This window comes from Phyllobates terribilis, unplaced genomic scaffold (genome assembly GCF_046119375.1).
Source record: "Phyllobates terribilis strain yellow unplaced genomic scaffold, ASM4611937v1 Scaffold_1__5_contigs__length_1240528914, whole genome shotgun sequence".
NCBI lineage: Eukaryota > Metazoa > Chordata > Amphibia > Anura > Dendrobatidae > Phyllobates > Phyllobates terribilis.
Window position 1 is genome coordinate 34,350,522 of NW_027362761.1, and position 19,728 is coordinate 34,370,249.

The following is a 19,728-nucleotide window of genomic DNA, read 5'->3' on the forward strand; positions in this document are numbered from 1 at the left end:
AAGATGGCGCTTCTATGAACGCGCCATTTTCCGGGGTGGCTGCGGACTGCAATTTGCAGCAAGGGGGGCCCAGAAAGCTTGGGCCTCCCTGCGCTGCAGATTCCAGCCCCCAGCTGCCTAGTTGTACCTGGCTGGACACAAAAATAGGGCGAAGCCCCACGTATTTTTTTTTTTAATTATTTCATGAAATAATTAAAAAAAAAAGGGCTTCCCTATATTGTTGTGTCCGGCCAGGTACAAATAGGCAGCTGGTGGTTGGGGGCAGCCCGTTCCTGCCTGCTGTACCTGGCTGGACACAAAAATATGGCGAAGCCCCACGTCAACATTTTTGGGAAAAATTAATTACAAAATTAATAATTTAGGGACTGCATCTTTATTAACCCCTCAATTGTCATTTAGTGTTAAAATAAAGGATTTTTTAAAAAGAAAATTGGCGTGGGATCCACCATCATTATAGTCTCTAGCGGAGGTTAAGCAGACGGCTGGGGCAGATGTTTGAAGTCTGGGAAGGGGGTAATACCCACGGAGCTTCCCAGGCTACTAATATCAGCCCCCAGCTGAATACCTAGCCTTTACTAGCTATTAGAATGGGGGACCCCCCCAAAAAATGACGTGGGGTCCCCCCTATTTTAATATGTTTATGAGTGACAGTTTTCCTGCTATATACCTGCATGTCATAAGAATTTAAATTAAAAAAGGACCATGTTAAATTCAAATCTGTTTTTTTTTAATTTTTACCGGTGTTTGGTATGCGTTGGAAAAGGGGTAGTCTTATACGGTGAATATATCCTAAACTCTATATTTTAACAGGAAAGTAGGGGGGTCGTCTTATACACCAGGTCGTCTTATACGCCGGAATATACGGTACTTTTCACTCAGTTCTACAGCACTATTCCATGATGAGGTCATTTTAACATAACAACTGGTGAAAGGTCCTCTTTAAAGGGAATCTGTCAGTAAGATAAACCTCCCAAACATCATATGTCGGCAGACAGATCTATGACATTTAAAATCATTGGCACTTTAATTTCTTCTATCTGTTGCTGCGTTTCCAAGTAATTTGTGTTTTTCATTAATATGCAAATGAGGCATATTTAATATCCAGTGTGACAGAACACCTTCCAAGCCCCTGCCTCCTGAGATTATTTTCCCTTGCCCGGCACCAGCCTCTTTAGCTTGATTGATAGCTCACTGTCTGTATAACATAAGGCTGTAGGCAAAGAAACCACAGTGAGCTATCAATCAATTTAAAAAATCTGATTCTGGGGCGGAGAAAACAACCTTGTGGGGCAGAGACATCAGAAATGATCTGTCATGGCTAGAGCGCTTAAGATCTCATTTTGCCTTTAAATGAATACGCTAAATCAGAGGTTTCAAACTCTAAGTATATGGGCTGCACATAGAAAAAATGTGAATTTGAAGGACCACATTCAAGGATGATATGAAATTTTTAATGATACCATATTGTTTTTTTCTATACACCTTTTGGATCATTTTTTGAACATTTTTGGCTTTTTTATTTTAAATGGCATTCATTTTATGGGCTATGATACAGTTTTATAGTTTAGTTTTTAAAAAGTTTACAGTTTTTACAATTTTTATTTCCTTTTTGTGTCCCCTAATTGGCCACATTCAGTGATTTTTTTTTTTTTCTTACAGTTAGCACCATATAGTAATTTTGACCAACTTCTTGTAGTAATGTCCCCCATCTTGGTCCTCATCTTGTAGTAATGTGCCCATCTCGGTCCCCACCTTGTAGTAATGTGCCCATCTTGGTCCCCACCTTGTAGTAATGTGCTCATCCCGGTCCCCACCTTGTAGTAATGTGCTCATCCCGGTCCCCACCTTGTATTAATGTGCCTATCCTGGTCCTCATCTTGTAGTAATGTGCCCATCCCTGTCCCCACCTTGTAGTAATGGCCCATGCTGGTTCCTAACTTGCAGAACATTCAACTGAAAAAAAATCACTGACTTTGGCGGCCCTCAGGACCAGGCCGCAATCATTATGGGGCTCCGGTGCCTGCGGGCCGCATCAAGCAGCCGCATGCGGCTGGAGGGCTGCCTGTTTCAGAGCCCTGCTCTAAATACTTGTGAATGCAGCAACAGATAGAAAATATAAAGGTGTAGATGGATTTACATGTCAAAAACCTACATTCCCATATATGAGGTTTGGGGGGATTGATCATATTGACAGATTCCCTTTAAAGGGGTTGTCTGGTCCAAACCGATAAGTTATGAATTCCCCCAGCGCACGCTCTTGATGCTGCAGGGATTCCCCGGTTTCGGACCCAGGAACGGTGGGTATGTATGAGTTAGTTATACATACCACCAACCAGTGGGTGCGGCCTCGCTCTCTATACACCAGACAGCCACGTCATTAGACAGGGCGCGGCCTCCACTCAATACAAGTGTATGGAGCTAGGCCATGATACTGGCCAGGGGTATGTATAACTCATACCCTCCGGTGCAGACTCCGAAACCAGCGAATCCCCGCAGCGCACAGTGCGTGCGCTAGGGGGATTCATAAGTCTGCAGTCACTCAGAGTGACTGCAGACTTATCGGTTTGGACCGGACAACCCCTTTAAGGAAGGCATAGCCTGGATTCAGCCAATGGCCCTTTATTTGCATTTTTCTATTGAATTTGTTGGTAATTAAAAGGATGAAGAAGTTTTCTAATACAGACCAATTGAGTGCAGCTTCGTAAAGTTTCTGAAAAAATGAGATTATAAGAATTTTTTTTTTTTTTTTGGCACCACTCTATACTCTATGATGGGGTGAATCTTTATAGACATATTAAGCAATTTAACATTGTTTTCTTTTTCTCTCCACCACAGAGAAGTATAATTCCTGGTCCGCCTTTTCTTTTTGGGGCTTGCTCTGTATTGTTGTCCTTGCTTGTGGCACTCTTCATCCCAGAGCACACCAGCCTTACACTGCGCTCTGGTGCTCATAAAAAGCACAGCAATGGTGCTCAGAGCCATGCACTTCTACCTCCTGCCCACCTCCCTGAGGGCAAGGAACCACTGCTTGATGATAGCAGCGTATGACCCAAGGAATTTATATGGGCACCCAAGCAAGAAAACTGTCAACATCAAAGATTGCTCCATGATTGTAGCGGAAACTTTAGCCACAACAGAAGACGAAGAAAGGATCAAATGACAGGAAACTTTGTAATGTCTTTAACTAAAGAAGAAGTTGTTACAAATGTACCACTACAATGTGATGGTGAGATTACTGAGGCGGACTTGACTGTTAGAAGCTCGTGGCCAAGAAAAGTATAAACTAATAGTTCATCGATTATGTGTTGACCTGCGGGAAGTTGGATAATGTTTTAATGGGGACTGGCTCAGTGAGAAGATATCAGAGAATCCCTTGCCAAATCTAAGAGGAGGAGACGTTCTCCCTCTAGGCCTAGGTACAGAAGACAAACCCTTAGCATTGTGGCAAAAATGGCAACTTTTTTTTATTGTTTTTTATTTCTCACTATAGTTGACTGAAGTAAGGGTACACAATGTCCATTTTTTTTGTATATTCTGTTGTTTTTTAGGTTTTTTGTTTTGTTTTTTAACATTGCTTTCCAAAATTTTTCTAGTGCCACAGTGCAGCCCAAGGGGGCTGTGTCGGATGAAGAGCTCTTATACTGGTCTGGCAGACCAGCCTCTCTATACGGAATTAAAAATCTTTTTTTCCTTTCCCAAGCAACCTTCTTGTTTTTGTCATTAAAATTCTTAGGTTTGGAAATGAAGAGTAATGAATGTCGCTTTTAGTAATTAGCAGGGTAAATAGTGAGATATGTATGTGAATATTTACATATATACATAGAATAGTAAAGCAATATGATCACTAAGTTGCATCTTGTGTTTTCAACTTGAGATTTAATTCTGATTGGACAACTGACAAAAAAATTAAAAAGTAGCTGGAACTCCTCCTTCATCCTACCTATAATCAGTTTCTTTTTAAAGTGGTTCTGTGACCAGTTTTCAAAGGACAAACCGCATACATTATTACAAAGATCTTCAACCTAATGAGGCTGGTTAACTTACTTTGAAAATCTGTTAGTATTGGGATTTTATAGCCATTCTAAGCTGACTGTTTTATTCAGTTAAACCTGGACTCATAAAATACATAATTTTAATATCTGACAGGTAAACTTTAACAAAAAAGGATTATTCTGAAGTAAGTACTCCAGTCTCATTAGGACTGAGATCTATTTAACCCTTTTACGACCTTAGACTTATCTATACGTCCAAGATCGTTAAGTCCCAGGCGACCTGGATGTATGGATATGTCATGCCGGTTTGCACTCACAGGCTGTGCGCGTGCGATTGCCATCGCGTGTCAGCTGATTCTGACTTCTGACAACCCTGCACTCACTGCCAGGAGCGGTACCCGCACCGCTCCCAGCATTTTAACCCCCTAAATGCATGCTATCAAAGCATTTTGTGAGCAGGTAGAGGGAGAGAAGCCCCTCTGCTCTTGGATCGGCACCCCAGCATCATCGCAGGGGCTCCAATCGTTGCCATGGTGACCTGATGTCGTGATGACTACATCCGGGTCACAGGCACTAGCAAGGTAGTTAGATCATGCACAGTGCATGATCTAACTAACTTGTGTCTGCAGGGCTGATATTTATAAGGCATAGCAATGCTCCTGCATTGCTATGCCTTATAACAGCGATCAGCCTGCAGAAATTGAAAGTCCTATAGTGGGACAAAGTAAAAAAAAAAATTGTAAAAATATTTTTTAGAAAATATACTGTACCCATAAATAAATATTATGAGAAAAAAAATAAACAAAAGTAGACCTATTTGGTATCGCCGCATCCGGAATGACCCGACATATAAAACTGCCCCACTAGTTAACCCCTTTAGTGAATCGTTTTCTCATTTATTTTTTTACGGTGTTCATCATCATCATCATCATCATACCGTCAAACAAAAAGTGTAATAAAACGCGATCAAAAAGACAAATGTAAATAAAAATGGTATTGCTGAAGACGTCATCTTGTCTCGCACAAAAAAAGAAGCTGGGGTTGAAACAAAACTTTGGTGGTAAAAATGTAATTGTTCTTTCTTCACCATCCAGTGGTATAAAACTCTGAGGCACATGTGGTGTCAACATTCTCACTACACACCTAGATGAATTCATTGAGGGGTGTAGTTTGTAAAATGTGGTCTCTTATGGGGGTTCTGCTGTTCTGGCACCTCAGGGGCTCTGCCAATGTGACATGGCACCGTCAAACCAGTCCAGCAAATTACATATGAACTCCAATATGGTGCTTCTTCCCTTCTGAACGTCACCCTGTGCCTCAAGTTGTTTTTTTGACCACATATTGGGTATCTGCGTACTCAGGAGACATTGCACAACAAATTATGGGGTCCATTTTCTCCTATCCTTGTGAAAATGAAAAAATTGGGGGCTAAAACAATATTTTTGTGGAAAAATATATATTTTTTTTTTCATTCTCACCGATCAACATTCTAAAATTATGTGAAGCACCTGTGGGTTGAAGGTGCTCACCACACACCTAGATAAATTCCTTGAGGGGTCTAGGTTTCAAAATGGTGTCACTTGTTGGGGCATGGGGGGGTTGTTTCCACTGTTCAGGCACATCAGGGGTTCTCCAAACACGACATGACACCCACAGACCATTCCATCAAAGTCTGCGTTCCAAACCGCCACGCCTTCTTTTCTGAGGTCTGCCGTGTTTATACCCACATATGAGGTATCTGCGTACTCGGGAGAAATTGCACAACAAATTTTGGGTTCCATTTTATCCTGTTGAAGGATGCAGTTTTTAGAATGGTGTCACTTTTGGATATTTTCTGTCATGTAGACACCTCAAAGTCACTTCAAATGTAATGTCCCTAAAAAAATGGTTTTGTAATTTTTGTTGGAAAAATGAGAAATCACTGATCAACTTTTAACCCTTATAACTTCCTAACCAAAAAAAATGTTATGTTTCAAAAATTGTGCTGATGTACAGTAGACATGTGGGAAATGTTATTTATTAACTTTTTTATGTGACATATCGCTCTGATTTAAGGGCATAAAAATTAAAAGTTTGAAAATTGCTAAATTTTAAAAATATTCGCCAATATTCAGTTTTTTTGACATATAAACACAAAAAATATTGATCAAATTTTACCACAGTCATGAAGTACAATATGTCTCGAAAAAACATTCTCAGAATCAGGGGGATCCGTTGAAGCGTTCCAGAGTAATTACCTCATAAAGTGACAGTGGTCAGAATTGTAAAATTTGGCCCGGTCATTAACGTGCAAACAGCCTTGAGGGGTAAATGGGGTTCATAATCTATGCGGCCTGTATTTTAAAATCTGGAGACGGATTCCTTTAAAGGGAAGCTATCAGAAAATTACATATTGTTTAAATCAGGTTTTTTGGCACTGCTTTTTCAAGCTTTAAGAATCTAATTTCCCATTGTTTCAGAAAACTGCACATGTACATGGCCACAATTAACAGACCCCGACCCTATCTTTTGTATTGAAGTTTCTAATGGCCCTGTGCACAAGTTATTGTGAAGGGAGGGGGGGCAGGGTCAGCTGCAACATTGCCTATTGTGATTGGTGTATCCTGCTTTATCAGCTGTGTATAGAGGGGTTACCTGAAATTGTAATCCTGCCTCTGTTGATAATGAGCCTGCTGGAAGAACAGGAAGTCTGATTCCAAAATAAACCCAGTAGCCAGTGTGAAAATTGCAAGATTACTATTTTTTATTTTTGTAATAAAGATTGCAATATGAAAAAGAGAAAAAAAACATTGTCAAGATTTAAAAATAAAAATACATCTAATGCAAAAACCTTTTTTAACCCCATTATGTTCAATGACTGGGATAACCCTGCATGGCCGGATGCTTGTAGCGCACCAGGACGGGTTATCCCTGTCATGCATGTAAACACGCAGTGACAATTGGGTGCCAACAGCTGTCACTGACAGCTGATCGGTACAGGAAGAGGTGCAGGGACCCATGCCGTTGGTCCCTTCACTCAGATCGCTGACCGATCACAGCACGATCGTGCAGAAGACGCTGAAATATCAGCGTCTCCTGCCCGATCACAGCAGGAACTCAGCGCTGCTGGTGGCTGAGCCCCTGCACAAAGCAGCCAGCAAGCGGTGTCCGCGCGCCCCTGGTTGTTAATCGTGAGCAATCACCGCATTCAGGGGGTAGGCAGAGGGACGGGAGCTCCCTCTGTCTTCAGATCAGCGCCCCCGCGACGTCATCGCAGGGGCCCAACCATTGCCACGGTACCAAGCTACGAAAGCTTCTGAGACCATGATCATAGCATGGTCTCAGAAGTATTCTACACAGGTATAATGTACTGCAATGCTAGTGCATTGCAATACATTATACCTGTGAAAGTTCCATAGTGGAACTAAGTAAAAAAAAATTGTAAAAATCTAAAAAATAAAATATATTTATATTACACTAATAAAATACACATTTTTATGTTTAAAAGTAAAAATAAACAAAAAAAAGTACACATATTTGGTATCGCAGCGTCCAGAACGACCCGATCTATCACACTAGTTAACCCCTTCAGTGAACATCGTAAAAAAAAACAATAAAAAAACATGGGAAACTATGCTTTTTAATCAAACCTCTGGAAAAAAGTGGAATAAAACGCGATCAAAAAGACGGATGTAAATAAAAATTACTGAAAACGTAATCTTATCCCGCAAAAATGAAGCTGCCATGCAGCTCCATCAGCCGAAAAATTAAAAAGTTACATCTCTCACCATACAGCGATGCAAAGATGATTTTTTTTCTATAAAAGTTTTATGTAAAAGCCCAAAAACATTAAAAAAATGACATAAATGAGGTATCACTAATTGTACTGACCCGAAGAATAAAGCTGCCTTATCAATTTTACCACACAAGTAATGACAAAAAAGAACAATTCCTGAATTGTTGGTTTTTGTTCATTCTGCCTCTCCAAAAATCAGAATAGAAAGCGATCAAAAAATGTCACGTGCCCGAAAATGGTACCAATAAAAACGTCAATTTGTCCCGCAAAAAACAAGCCGTCACATGACTGTCGGCCTAAATATGGAAAAATTGTAGCTCTCAAAATATGGCGATGCAAAAACTAGTTTTTGCAAGAAAAGCGTTTTTTAGTGTCAGCATCCAATCGTAAAAACTTGCTAAAAATCTGGTATCGCTGTAATCGCATCGACCCGAAGAATAAAGTCGTCTAATCACTTATACGGCACGAGGAATGGTGTAAAAAATAAAAAACAATTCTTCACCTGCTTTTTGATTTTTTCATTCTGCCTCCCTAAGATCGCAGTATGGCTCTGCTCACATTTATTCTGCGCTGAGGACTTAAATCGGGGTTTCCATGTAAATCTCTGAAATACTTGATTCAGACAGAACCCCCGGTGGAAGATTCCCTGTAATGAGACAGATGGAGGAACTGTGGACGCCGTCTGACCTATGGTCCGGCGGTGTCCATTTTTTAGGCGTAGATAAAAGCGCGTTCAGCCACAGTTTTGTGCACCTCTGAAAAGAAGGATAACGTTGAACAGAGGCCACACAGAGTCCAGAGTAAGTCTTCTGGCTCATTATAGTGAATGGATCCCTCGGGTGTTTCATCTGAATCACGTCATTCGGAGATTTAGATGGAAACCACAAAGTGCTCAGCATAGAGAGCAGGATAAATGTGATCCAAAATATTATGTAAAATGTTCCCAACAAACGCTTCACATAAAAGCCCCCACTTAGGTCCATCATCTGTTAATGGAAATATAGGGGGCTTCCATGTTACTGGTAGCACAAAGGTTCTGGAAAAGCAAAATGGCTCCTTGCCCCCAACCCCAAAAGAAATTCTGCACATCCAAATCCCCCCTCCCTTCTGAGCACCACAGTGTGTCTTAACCACATTTAGCATCCACATGTTTGGCAGGGGTATGATTTCCAAAATGGGGTCACTTGAGGGGGAGGGATTCTGCTCTTCTAGCACTTAGGGGCTCTGTATATGGAGTCCGCAAACTATTCTAGGAAAATCTGCGCTCCAGGAGGCAAATAGCGCTCCGTTCCTTCCGAGTCTCACTGTGTGGCTAAGCAGTACTGTACAACCACATGTGAGGTATTGCCACATTCAGCAGAAATTGTGTGACACATTTTGGTGCCATTTTTTTTTTTTTTTTTTTTTTTTTAACAATTTCCCTATGTGAAAATGTAAAATCAGGCTAAACCAACATATTTGTGGTAAAAATGTAATTGTTTTTTCTTCACTGCCCAATGATATAAAATTCTGTGACACAACTGTGGTGTCATGATGATCACTGCACCTTTAGATGAATTCATTGAGAGGTGTAATTTGAAAAATGGGGTCACTTATGGGGGATTCTGCTGTTTTGGCACCTCAGGGGCTCTGCCAATGTGACATAGCACCCACAAACCATTCCAGCGAAATCTGAACTCCAATATGGTGCTTCTTCCCTTCTGAGCTTTGCACTGTGCCTTAGAATTAGTTTTCAACCACACATTGTGTATTGGCGAACTCAGGAGAAATTGCACAACTTTTGAGGTCCATTTTCTCCTGTTACCCTTGTGAAAATAAAAAATTTGAGACTAAAAGATCATTTTTGTGAAAAAAATAATAATTTTATTTTCACAGCTCTACGCTTCAAGGTGTTCACTACACATGTATACATGTTCCTTGAGGGGTTTAGTTTCCAAAATGGTGTCACTTGTGGGGGGTTTCCACTATTTAGGCACATTAGGGGCTCTCCAAACGCAACATAGCGTCTGCTCTCGATTCCAGACAATTTTGTGCTCAAAAAGTCACAGTGCTCCTTCCCTTCTGAACTCTGCCGTGCGCCCAAACTGTGTCATTCTCCCACATGTGGTGTATCTGCATACTCAGGAGGAATTGTGCAATAAATTTGGGGGTTCATTTTCTCCTTTTACTCTTGTGAAAATAAAAAAAAAATGGGTCTAAAGTAAAACATTTTGTGAAAAATAAAAGTTAAATGTTAATTTTTTCCTTCCACATTGCTTCAGTTCCTGCGAAGCACCTGAAGGGTTAATAAACTTCTTGAATGTGGTTTTGAGCACCTTAAGGGGTGCAGTTTTTAGAATGATGTCACTTTTGGGTATTTTCTGTCTTATAGATCCCTCAAAGTCACTTCAAATGTGATGTGGTCCCTAAAAAAAAAAATGGGTTTGGAAAATTTTGTTGGAAAAATGAGAAAATCGCTGGTCAACTTTTAACCCTTATAGCTTCCTAACAAAAAAAAGTTATGTTTCAAATATTGTGCTGATGTAAAGTAGACATGTGGGAAATGTTATTTATTAACTATTTTGTGTGACATATCTCTCTGATTTAAGGACATAAAAATTCAAATTTTGAAAATTGTGAAATTTTGTAATTTTTGCCAAGTTTCCAATTTTTTCACAAATAAATGCAAGTCTTGTCGAAATCATGAAGTACAATATGTCATGAGAAAAGAGTCTCCGAATCAGCGGGATTTATTGAAGAGTTCCAGAGTAATTACCTCATAAAGTTACACTGGTCAAATTTAAAAAATGAGGCCTGGTCATTAACCTACAAAGTGGCTCAGTCCTTAATGGGTGAAACAATGTGTCATTTTCTGATGATATTGAAACCATCACTAATATTATGTTATTTTACAATTTTTGCCATTTCTGCCTCATTTATTCAGACAGCCCCACAATGCCTTTTTTCGAAGTGCTCTTACTCCTGGAGTTGGCGAAGAGTGCTGATTTTGAACTCCATTGGCGAAGCTATTTTGTTTGTCATTTTACAAAACAGGGACTTTCTCAGCCGCTTCTACAATCCAAAGCCCTTAGAAATTGTGTGTTTCCTAGAGGAAATGGAATGCAGACATGAAGACTTTTCTGATAAAAATGTGCTGTGTACTACATCTTCAATAAAAACTGCTACTGTTGCAGTAAAAGGAACACAACAATTCTGACAGTAGTCTGCGCGTGTAATACACACACAAGCACAGATTCTCACTCTTAGTTTAAGACTTTTTCTGGAAAAAAGACTAAGTAGTCTTTAATCACTGATTTTCTGTAAATAAACGTAATCCCTGTATAATCAGAAGTTAAGCAACTCTTCAATGAATTCTGGATTTTAGTTTCTCGCCGTTGCTGTCAATGAATAAGAACACATTTTTTTTCGTTGATTTTTTGCCACATTTGTATTCTCTCTGTGCTGAGCAGCAACACTTTTGTCCACTGTATACCATAGCTGGAGAAAAAAAACAAGGATCGAATGTCCAAAGCTTATACGTTGATCTATTGTTGGGACTAAAAAAAAACGTACAAAACTGAACTTGAAGTTCTTAGTTTAACATTCTAATCAGATTGTATGAAGCCCACTGCAACGCCACAGCAAACCTCTTTTTCCACTTTATTCCAATAAACCTAGTGTCCATACAATAGATGGTACTGCCTGATCCTCCAAACATGTGCCTGTTTACAGTAGCTCTAAACTATCATACATTAAGAGAAAAATAAGAAAACGGCAACCATTTCTGTCGCCTGTGTCTTTGTTAGATTTTCTAGAACGATGTATGTAGCCAAAGGTGAAACTTTATTTTATAGTAAAGTGGATATTAAATGTTTTCGTTATGTAAAAAAAAAAAATCAAGCCATGAAGAATCCTTTCAGAACCTTTTTATGTCACTTATAATCTGTACAAATCCATAGAGAAACGATCTGAAAAATAACAAAACAAAAATATTTTGGTTGCATAAATATGCACACCCTTAATCTACCGTATATACTCGAGTATAAGCCGACCCGAATATAAGTCGAGGCGCCTAATTTTGCCACAAAAAAGTGGGAAAACTTATTGACTCGAATATAAGACTAGGGTGGGAAATGCAGCAGCTACTGGTAAATTTCCCCATCCTGGTAAGCATGGCCCCCTCATCCCCCAATCCTTGTATGCATGGCCCCCTCATCCCCCAATCCTTGTTTGCATGGCCCCCTCGTCCCCCAATCCTGGTATGCATGGTCCGCTCATCCCCCAATCCTTGTTTGCATGGCCCCCTCGTCCCCCAATCCTGGTATGCATGGTCCCCTCATCCCCCAATCCTGGTATGCATGCCACCCTCATCCCACTATCCTGGTATGCATGACCCCCCCACTATCCTGGTATGCATGGCCCCCCAATCCTGGTATGCATGGTCCCCTCATCCCCCAATCCTGGTATGCATGCCACCCTCATCCCCCTATCCTGGTATGCATGACCCCCCCACTATCCTGGTATGCATGGCCCCCCAATCCTGGTATGCATGGTCCCCTCATCCCCCAATCCTGGTATGCATGCCACCCTCATCCCCCTATCCTGGTATGCATGACCCCCCCACTATCCTGGTATGCATGGCCCCCCAATCCTGGTATGCATGGTCCCCTCATCCACAATCCTGGAATGCATGCCCCCCCCCCCCATCCCAATCCTGGTATGCATGGCCCCCCATCACTGCACACATGAAAAAAAATAAACACTTCTACTCACCTTCCTTCCCTCTGCTCCAGCGCTACATACTGTTCTGCCAGCAGTTGATCTGAGCAGCGCATGACGTCACTGCCATGCGCCCTCACACACTGAGGTGAGCTGCGGGGATATTCACTCCTCTCCACATCAGGACTATGGGCGTGGAGAGGAGTGAATATTCATTTTCTTTAATAACACACACTGTAGCTGCAGCCGCCGGCTTCCTGCTGAAGCTCAGCGATCCTGTGTGCCCACTACTAAAGAGAATGAATTTTCACTCTTCTCCACGCCCATGAGAGCGGAGAGGAGTGAATATTCATACTAATAGCGGGCACACAGGATCGCTGCACCACAGCAGGAAGCCGGCAACTGCGATTGACAGTGTGCACTATTAAGGAGAATGAATATTCACTCAACTCCCATGGGTGTGGAGAAGAGTGAATATTCATTCTCTTCAGCAGCGGGCACACGTGGTAGCTACTGCCTGTGCACCGCTTCGCCGCCGCAACCCCCCCCCCTTCAACAGTTTGGGGGGGGGGGTTGCGGCGGCAAAAAGAAAAAGTCGGCTTATACACAAGTATATACTGTAATACTTTATTGACACACCCTTTGAATTTATGACAGTATTCAATCTTTTTTGGGTATGAGTCTATCAGCATGTCACATCTAGAATTGACAATCTTTTCATACTCTTCCTTGCAGTAGCTCTCCAAATCTGTAAGATTACAATGGGCTCCTGTATACACCTCTTCAGGTCACCCGCAAATATTAAATTGGATTCAGGTCTGAGCTCTGGCTGGGCCATTCCAAAGCCTTTATCTTCTGGCAAAGCTATTCTTTTGTGGATTTGGAAATATGCTTGGGGTCCATTCAGCTTCTTGGCAGAGGCCTGAAGGTTTTGTTGTAAAGTTGACTGATATTTGGAACTGTTCACGATTCCTTTCACTTTGACTAAAGCCTCGGTTCCAGCTGCCGAAAAAAAAGCCTCAAAGCATAATACTGCCTCTACCATGCTTCACTGTGGGTATGGTGTTGTTTTGCAGAAAAAAGGATCCAGCTTCAAATAGAGATGCATAGAAGTAAAAATTCTTGTTCTTTTAATAATTAAAAATATACATATAATGGCAACACTGTATGATACTTAGGCATAGGTGCAATTGGGGATGAGGGGTACAGAGAAAAATAAAAAACTGAACGCATTTCAAAGGCTCTATGCATTCTTAGAATCAGTCTGAATGGTATTATGTTGGTTTTGGGCCATACATATCTTTTGGAAATATTGCTAAAAAGTTCAACCTTGATCTCACCAGACCATAACACCTTTTCCCACAAGCTTTTGGTAGACTTGATGTAGGTTTTGGCAAAACCTAGCTGGGCTTGGATGTTTTTCTTTGTAAGATAAGGCTTCCATCTTGCCACCCTACCCCACAGGCCAGACATACAGTGTATATGAAGAATACGGTAGATTTGTTGTCACATGCAGTACACAACATGTTATTGCCAGAGGTTTCTGTAGCTCATTTAATATTGCTGTAGGCCTTTTGGCAGCCTCCTGAACCAATTTTTGTTTTAGTTCTAGGTTATGTCACTGTTGTGCCAAATCTAAGCCACTTCATGTGGCTGTACATTAGATGGTAAAATTAGTGGTCATATAAAACTACAGCTTGTACCATTAAAAAAAGCCCTCCTATGGCTGTTGAAAAATATATCGACTGGTTCAGCAGACAATCTAATGTTTGTGGGGGCCCCTGACGGATCGTTGGGGAAATAAGGATTTGGTATGTCTGATTTCAGACAGCAGAACATTCTTGTCCTCGAAGAGATAATTCGCCACCGTAGATGTGTGGTAGCGGCTCTTACACGGGAGCGCTGGCAGACCAAGCTCTTCTGTGTCTGAAAGATTCGGGCACAATACCTGCTGGCCGAATTATCAGACAGATATTTAAAGTGTATGGGAGGCATTACTCAAACACTTGTTTGGCTCACATGGCCTTATTCAGACAGCTGTATTTTCAGTCTATTGTCCATGTGTGTAACAGACAGCACAGTAACCATATAATGATCTATTGTCAAGTCTAATAAATGAAAGATTACTACATCTACATTAATACAGGGGCAGAACCAAAACAGAACATGCATACATTACTAGAACCACCATCACAACCATCTTCAGTGCATGAATACATCACCAACTACATGCAATTTTATCGCATGAACCTGCAACTCCCGGTATGTCCTTAGCCTGGATAAGGAGATGATGGGAGTTATCAGCAGCCATCGTCAGACTGCTGACTATGTGAACTGCAGTACTTATACTCCAGTAGTAGCACTATTGAACATTTTAAAGAGTAGCTGAACTTTTGAGAGTTATCTTATAAATTTATGCCCCATTAATTCTGAGCAGATCAGTATGGTTCTGGGACCTGAGGCTTCCGGTAATTGCTCAAACGACCTCTTAGTAGTGTGCAGCTTAGAAGGCAGGAGTGCACACACTGCAGAGAGATACAGTGGAAAGTCATAGGCTTCTGTCTCCTGAGCACTTAGAAGAGGTGTTTTCAGCCTAAGAACCCCACCAATCTGCTCACAAGTAAAGCGCCCATTTGCACAACAACCGAATATCGGTCTTTCTAAAACAGGCTGCCAGTCGCCTAATGCACGAGCAAAATGTTCATTTATTGGGTAAAATTATTTTTAAATATCATTTGTTCTATGCAGTCCATCGACCTGTGTAAAAGTGCTGCCGAGAACAATGCTATTCTTTGAGAACCGAACGAACATGTTAATGATCGGTCTGTGCCACTGAAAATGCGGTTGGCCTGTCTAAATTGGCTGTCTATTGACTGCTGATCGGCTTCATGACAATTTAAATTAACCTATAGATCTAAGTACCTTTATAGGTGACATCTTCTGTTTTTGTAGTTGTTCTCATCCCTTTCTTTTTCATATGGTCAAGGTGCCATGATGACTTTTTCCATTCACAGCTCATCTCTGCAGACTTCTCTCTTCTTCGGTCTTTTGCAGCACATCCTGACACAGTGGTGTCAAAACTAACAATGTCATTATAATGCTGTCTAATTAAAAATAACCACCCACATAGTGTCCTAAATAACCCCTACCCTGTGCCCCTGAAAAAAATTTAAATTTCACTTCACTGCACAAAAAAATTATTTGCACAATGTCCTCTCCTATGTAATATAGCTTCCACATCAGCCTCCTTTATACACTGACAACCACACCATTCCCTTTATGTACTGTGACTGCAACACTGTCCGCCCTTATAAATTACAACCGCCACACTGTCCCCTTATGAATTATATGCACCATACGTTCCTCCTTTTTGAACTATGCCCTTCAACACTGTCCCCTCATGCTGCCTCCTTTCCATACTGTCTTCCCTCTACACAATGACCCTTCATGCTGCCCCCTCTCTAAACTGAGTGCCCTCTTCACAATGCCCTCCCCCAACGCTGTTCCCTCTCCATACTCAGCTAACCCATGCTGCTTCCTCTCTACACTGAGCCCTTCTCCACAACGTTTCCATACATACTGCCCCATCTTTATATGAAGCCTCCCTTCACACACTGCTCCCCACGCTGCCCTTCCTCACACTGCCTCCCTACCCATGCTACCCCTCTCCATATTGAGCCCTTCTCCACATTATCCCCCTCCCCACCCCAATGCTGCCCCCTTTTCATATTGTGCCCTCACTCTGTAATCCTGCCCCACTCATTCTACAGTAAAAGCCCCTTGTATTGTCGGCTATCCAGAGCATTTACCTCCTCCCCATTGCTGCTCCAGTGTCTTCACTGCGGTAACGGTCACAAGCTCTCAATGTAAGTCTATGAGATCCTTGTTCTTGTTCTCATAGACTTATATTGAATTGTGACTTCCAGATCGCCAGCAAACACTGGAGTGATTTGGCAGTGCTACTATGGGCTACTAGGGGCAGGGAACTTAGATAAGTGGCATCACTCCAGCGCTGCAATAAAAAAAAAACCCCGCTGGAGTGGTGCTTTAAGGGCAACTTAAAATTTAAATGTAAAATTGACACTGGTTTGTTTTATATCAACCCAGCCTTTTCTAGATATAAATATCACACAATTCTGGTATGATAGGTGATTCAATGGGGGTGGAGGCATCTAACCAAGTTTCAACCTTATGAGCTCCAATGCCTGTTATACACGTATGCATATTGTTTATTACGTACAGATCTCTAGTGTACAGAGATGAATGCTAAAAGATGGCAACCAGTACTCCTCCACCTACTGTCAATTGGATGCACAGAACGTGTAGCCGTAACAGTCACATCAAGGTGAGCTTTTTTTTTTTTTTTTTTTTTTGCTGTGTTTGTATTTGTACCCTGTCTTCAATTACACAACTTCATCACTTTGTATAAAGCTGTATATTGCATGAGCAAAGAGCAATTATATTATCTGGATCACAGTTCTTGACCCACTCAGTTCAGTCCTGTTCTGTTCTTCCTGTTATTTCCTTGCATTGTTACTGATTTGTATCTTACCCTTCAACAACCTTGGCTTTTTCCAACTACATTAACTGATTAATGGTAGCTGACATAAAAAAAAAAAAAATTGGAAGAAACTTTTGAAATATATTTTCTTAGGGAAATATGCTTCTTTCTCCTCTTATGATCCGCCTCTCTTGCCTATCACCTGATATCAATTTTCATTCTGGCAAACTTCTAAAATCTGTCTTAATCCTGAGAAGATGGACTGCCATCTCATGACCGGATTAAAGTCTATGAAGGGGAGGAAGAAGTAGCAGAGTCTGAGAGGCACAGGCACACACAGTACTTACTAGAAAGAAACAGTAAGTGTTTTGTCACACCCCAGTTCTAAAATCTGTTATGCTGATCATTACTACTGTATTATATCCTCCATTCTGCTGCTGATTTTGAACATGTGCTACTGTACATATAGACAAGAGAACCGGCTGTGTATGGGAGACATTATAATAGCTAGTCTCTAACCACTAACTTACCGAAAATAGAATATGATGTTGTATTCACAGATCCATGTGTAATGGTCCAAGCACGAACCATGATTGATGGACCAGCTGTGGGTCTCCTGACTCAAACTTGACAATTTCATAGACCTATGTGAGGCTGTCAAGTTCAGGTGAGAAGACCCACGGACAGTCCATGCATCATGGTCCTTATTCAGCTTGTGACAAATGGGTGTATGAATGTGTAGCACCCTGAGGATTCGGCTGCTACAGGGGTATTACACCTCAAGCCAGAGGTGTGGTATTCCACTCCCGGGTAAGGATGGAGTGTGGAACTGAGCTCAGTAGGCTGCATGCACTACACACATCCCATTTCCGGGGGACAGACCAATGGTACTCCCACTAGAGAAATGTGCAGGTACGACAGTGTCTGTCCCTGGCTGGAGTGGGAGGGGGGGTGGAACATCCCAGTAGTGTAGGGGCAGATAGGGGGAGCAGTCTGGGTAATGCTAGGAGCTCATTGGGTGCTGGTCACCTGAGCTCACACATAGAGGGAGTATATAAGGTGGGAACCATCTTAGAACAGGGTCTTTTGTAGAGGTTTGGTCAGACAAGCAGAGCAGCTCAGCCAGCTCCAAGGCCAAGAGAGTGAGAGAGAGGAGAAAAGAAGGACCCAGAGGGGGAGAAGAGGGAACTCCAAGAACCCAAAATTAGACCAGAGGGTGAAGAGTTGGCACAAGGGTACCGGATCCCAAGCTGGTGGAGGGCACTAATCCTTAGCCAGAGACCGGAGGTCGTGGGCAGGATCTGCCACGACCACCCACTAAATCTACCCGGAAGGCAAACCAAGAATAGGGTCAGGGAACCCAGAGACAAGGGTTTTACCAACAAGAGGCCCGAGGGAGCCGGACTTAGGTGGATCCCTGGTGGGGAAGGCCAGAGAGAAGGACAAGTCAGAAAGGGAGCTCAGGATCACGCTCCAGAATTACCTGGGGGTTGGCCGAGTCCAGGACCTGGTGGACGCAGCACGGCTCGGGCGGTCACTCAAGGCCGGAGTGACCAGAACAACAGCAGTAAGTAAAACCCTGAACTGCACAGCCCGACTCGGAGTCTTATTACCACCCTCACTGCACCACCACAACCACCACCCTCTACAACTGACCCCCTGAGGCTATACCCCTCCCGTTGGGGGTTATACTACCTGAGCTGCACACACACCACCAGCCTCAGCGGACCCTGCTGCAGCGGCGGCCGTAGTGACCGCAAATCAACGGGTGGCGTAGTCGACACTAAAAGAACATCCAGTAACATCTGTAGGACTGCCACACACTGAGCTTGACACCCTGGGCACGGACCGGGTCACCGCCACTCGGAGACTACAACCCCCATCTGATCCGGCTCCGGGTATCCCCCAAACAACACTGGCCCAGGGGGCGCGTCAAATGCTGTCTGAGAGAGCGAGCCTGCAGAGTGAACAACTAGAGAATGATGCAGTCATATAATGGCCAGAAATGGGCTGGTATTATTAAGAATGAGCTAGTAGTTGGACCTTTTCAGCTTGAAGATGGTGTCAAAATCAAATCCCAGTTTTTAGAAGACAATTTCGTCAAGCAGTAGTACAGTGTTGGAGAGTAAGTGAAAATCCAGCTCCTGATTTTCAGTATGTATAAAAACAAAAACTTTTTATTGAAATTAAAATCATTGAAATATTAAAAAAACAGGACATCCCGGAGATAGTAGCAAAAAAACGGTTTCTCCAGTTAAAAACTTTTATTTAAACATATCAATTTCCACCCTTTCCTTCTCAACCAGGATTTTTCATCCGAGCACTTCCCATGGATCTAACTAAGCATTTGAACGGTGAGCTCAAAGCACACTTTTTTTTCTATATGTGACTGGAAAGAGTCTGCCTCTTTCAATAAAACCATTATTTTTATGTAGAACAATGCTCTATCTCGTGCATTAAAGTCCTCCACTGCTTGGCTGCCAGTAAAGGCCTTAAAGATGAAAGAATAATGACATGGTCCCTTTCTCTCCAGATCTAAACCCTATTGAGAACTTCTGGGCCCTTCTTAAATGGGAGATTTTTGTGTGAAGGAAAACAGTACTCCTCTCTGATCAGTGTCTGGGAGGCTGTGGTCGGTGCTGACAAAAATGGTGATCGTCAACAGATTAAGAAACTGACATGGATAGAAGGCTTATGACTGTTATAGAAAAGATGGGGGGCTGTTTGGTTATTATTCTCACTTTAACCCCTTCGCAACCTTG

The 19,728-nt window shown here is 42.1% G+C and overlaps 1 protein-coding gene across 1 annotated transcript in view; it reads left to right on the plus strand.

The window, feature by feature from the left end:
• Positions 1-9,171, plus strand: part of LOC141181309 (hippocampus abundant transcript 1 protein-like) — a 50,269-nt gene extending 41,098 nt beyond the window's left edge. The window contains exon 12 of the mRNA XM_073660716.1: positions 2,836-9,171. Coding sequence (XP_073516817.1) covers positions 2,836-3,048 — 213 coding nt within the window. The 3' untranslated portion in view covers positions 3,049-9,171. The remainder of the gene's footprint in view (positions 1-2,835) is intronic.
• The last annotated feature ends 10,557 nt before the right edge of the window (positions 9,172-19,728 follow it).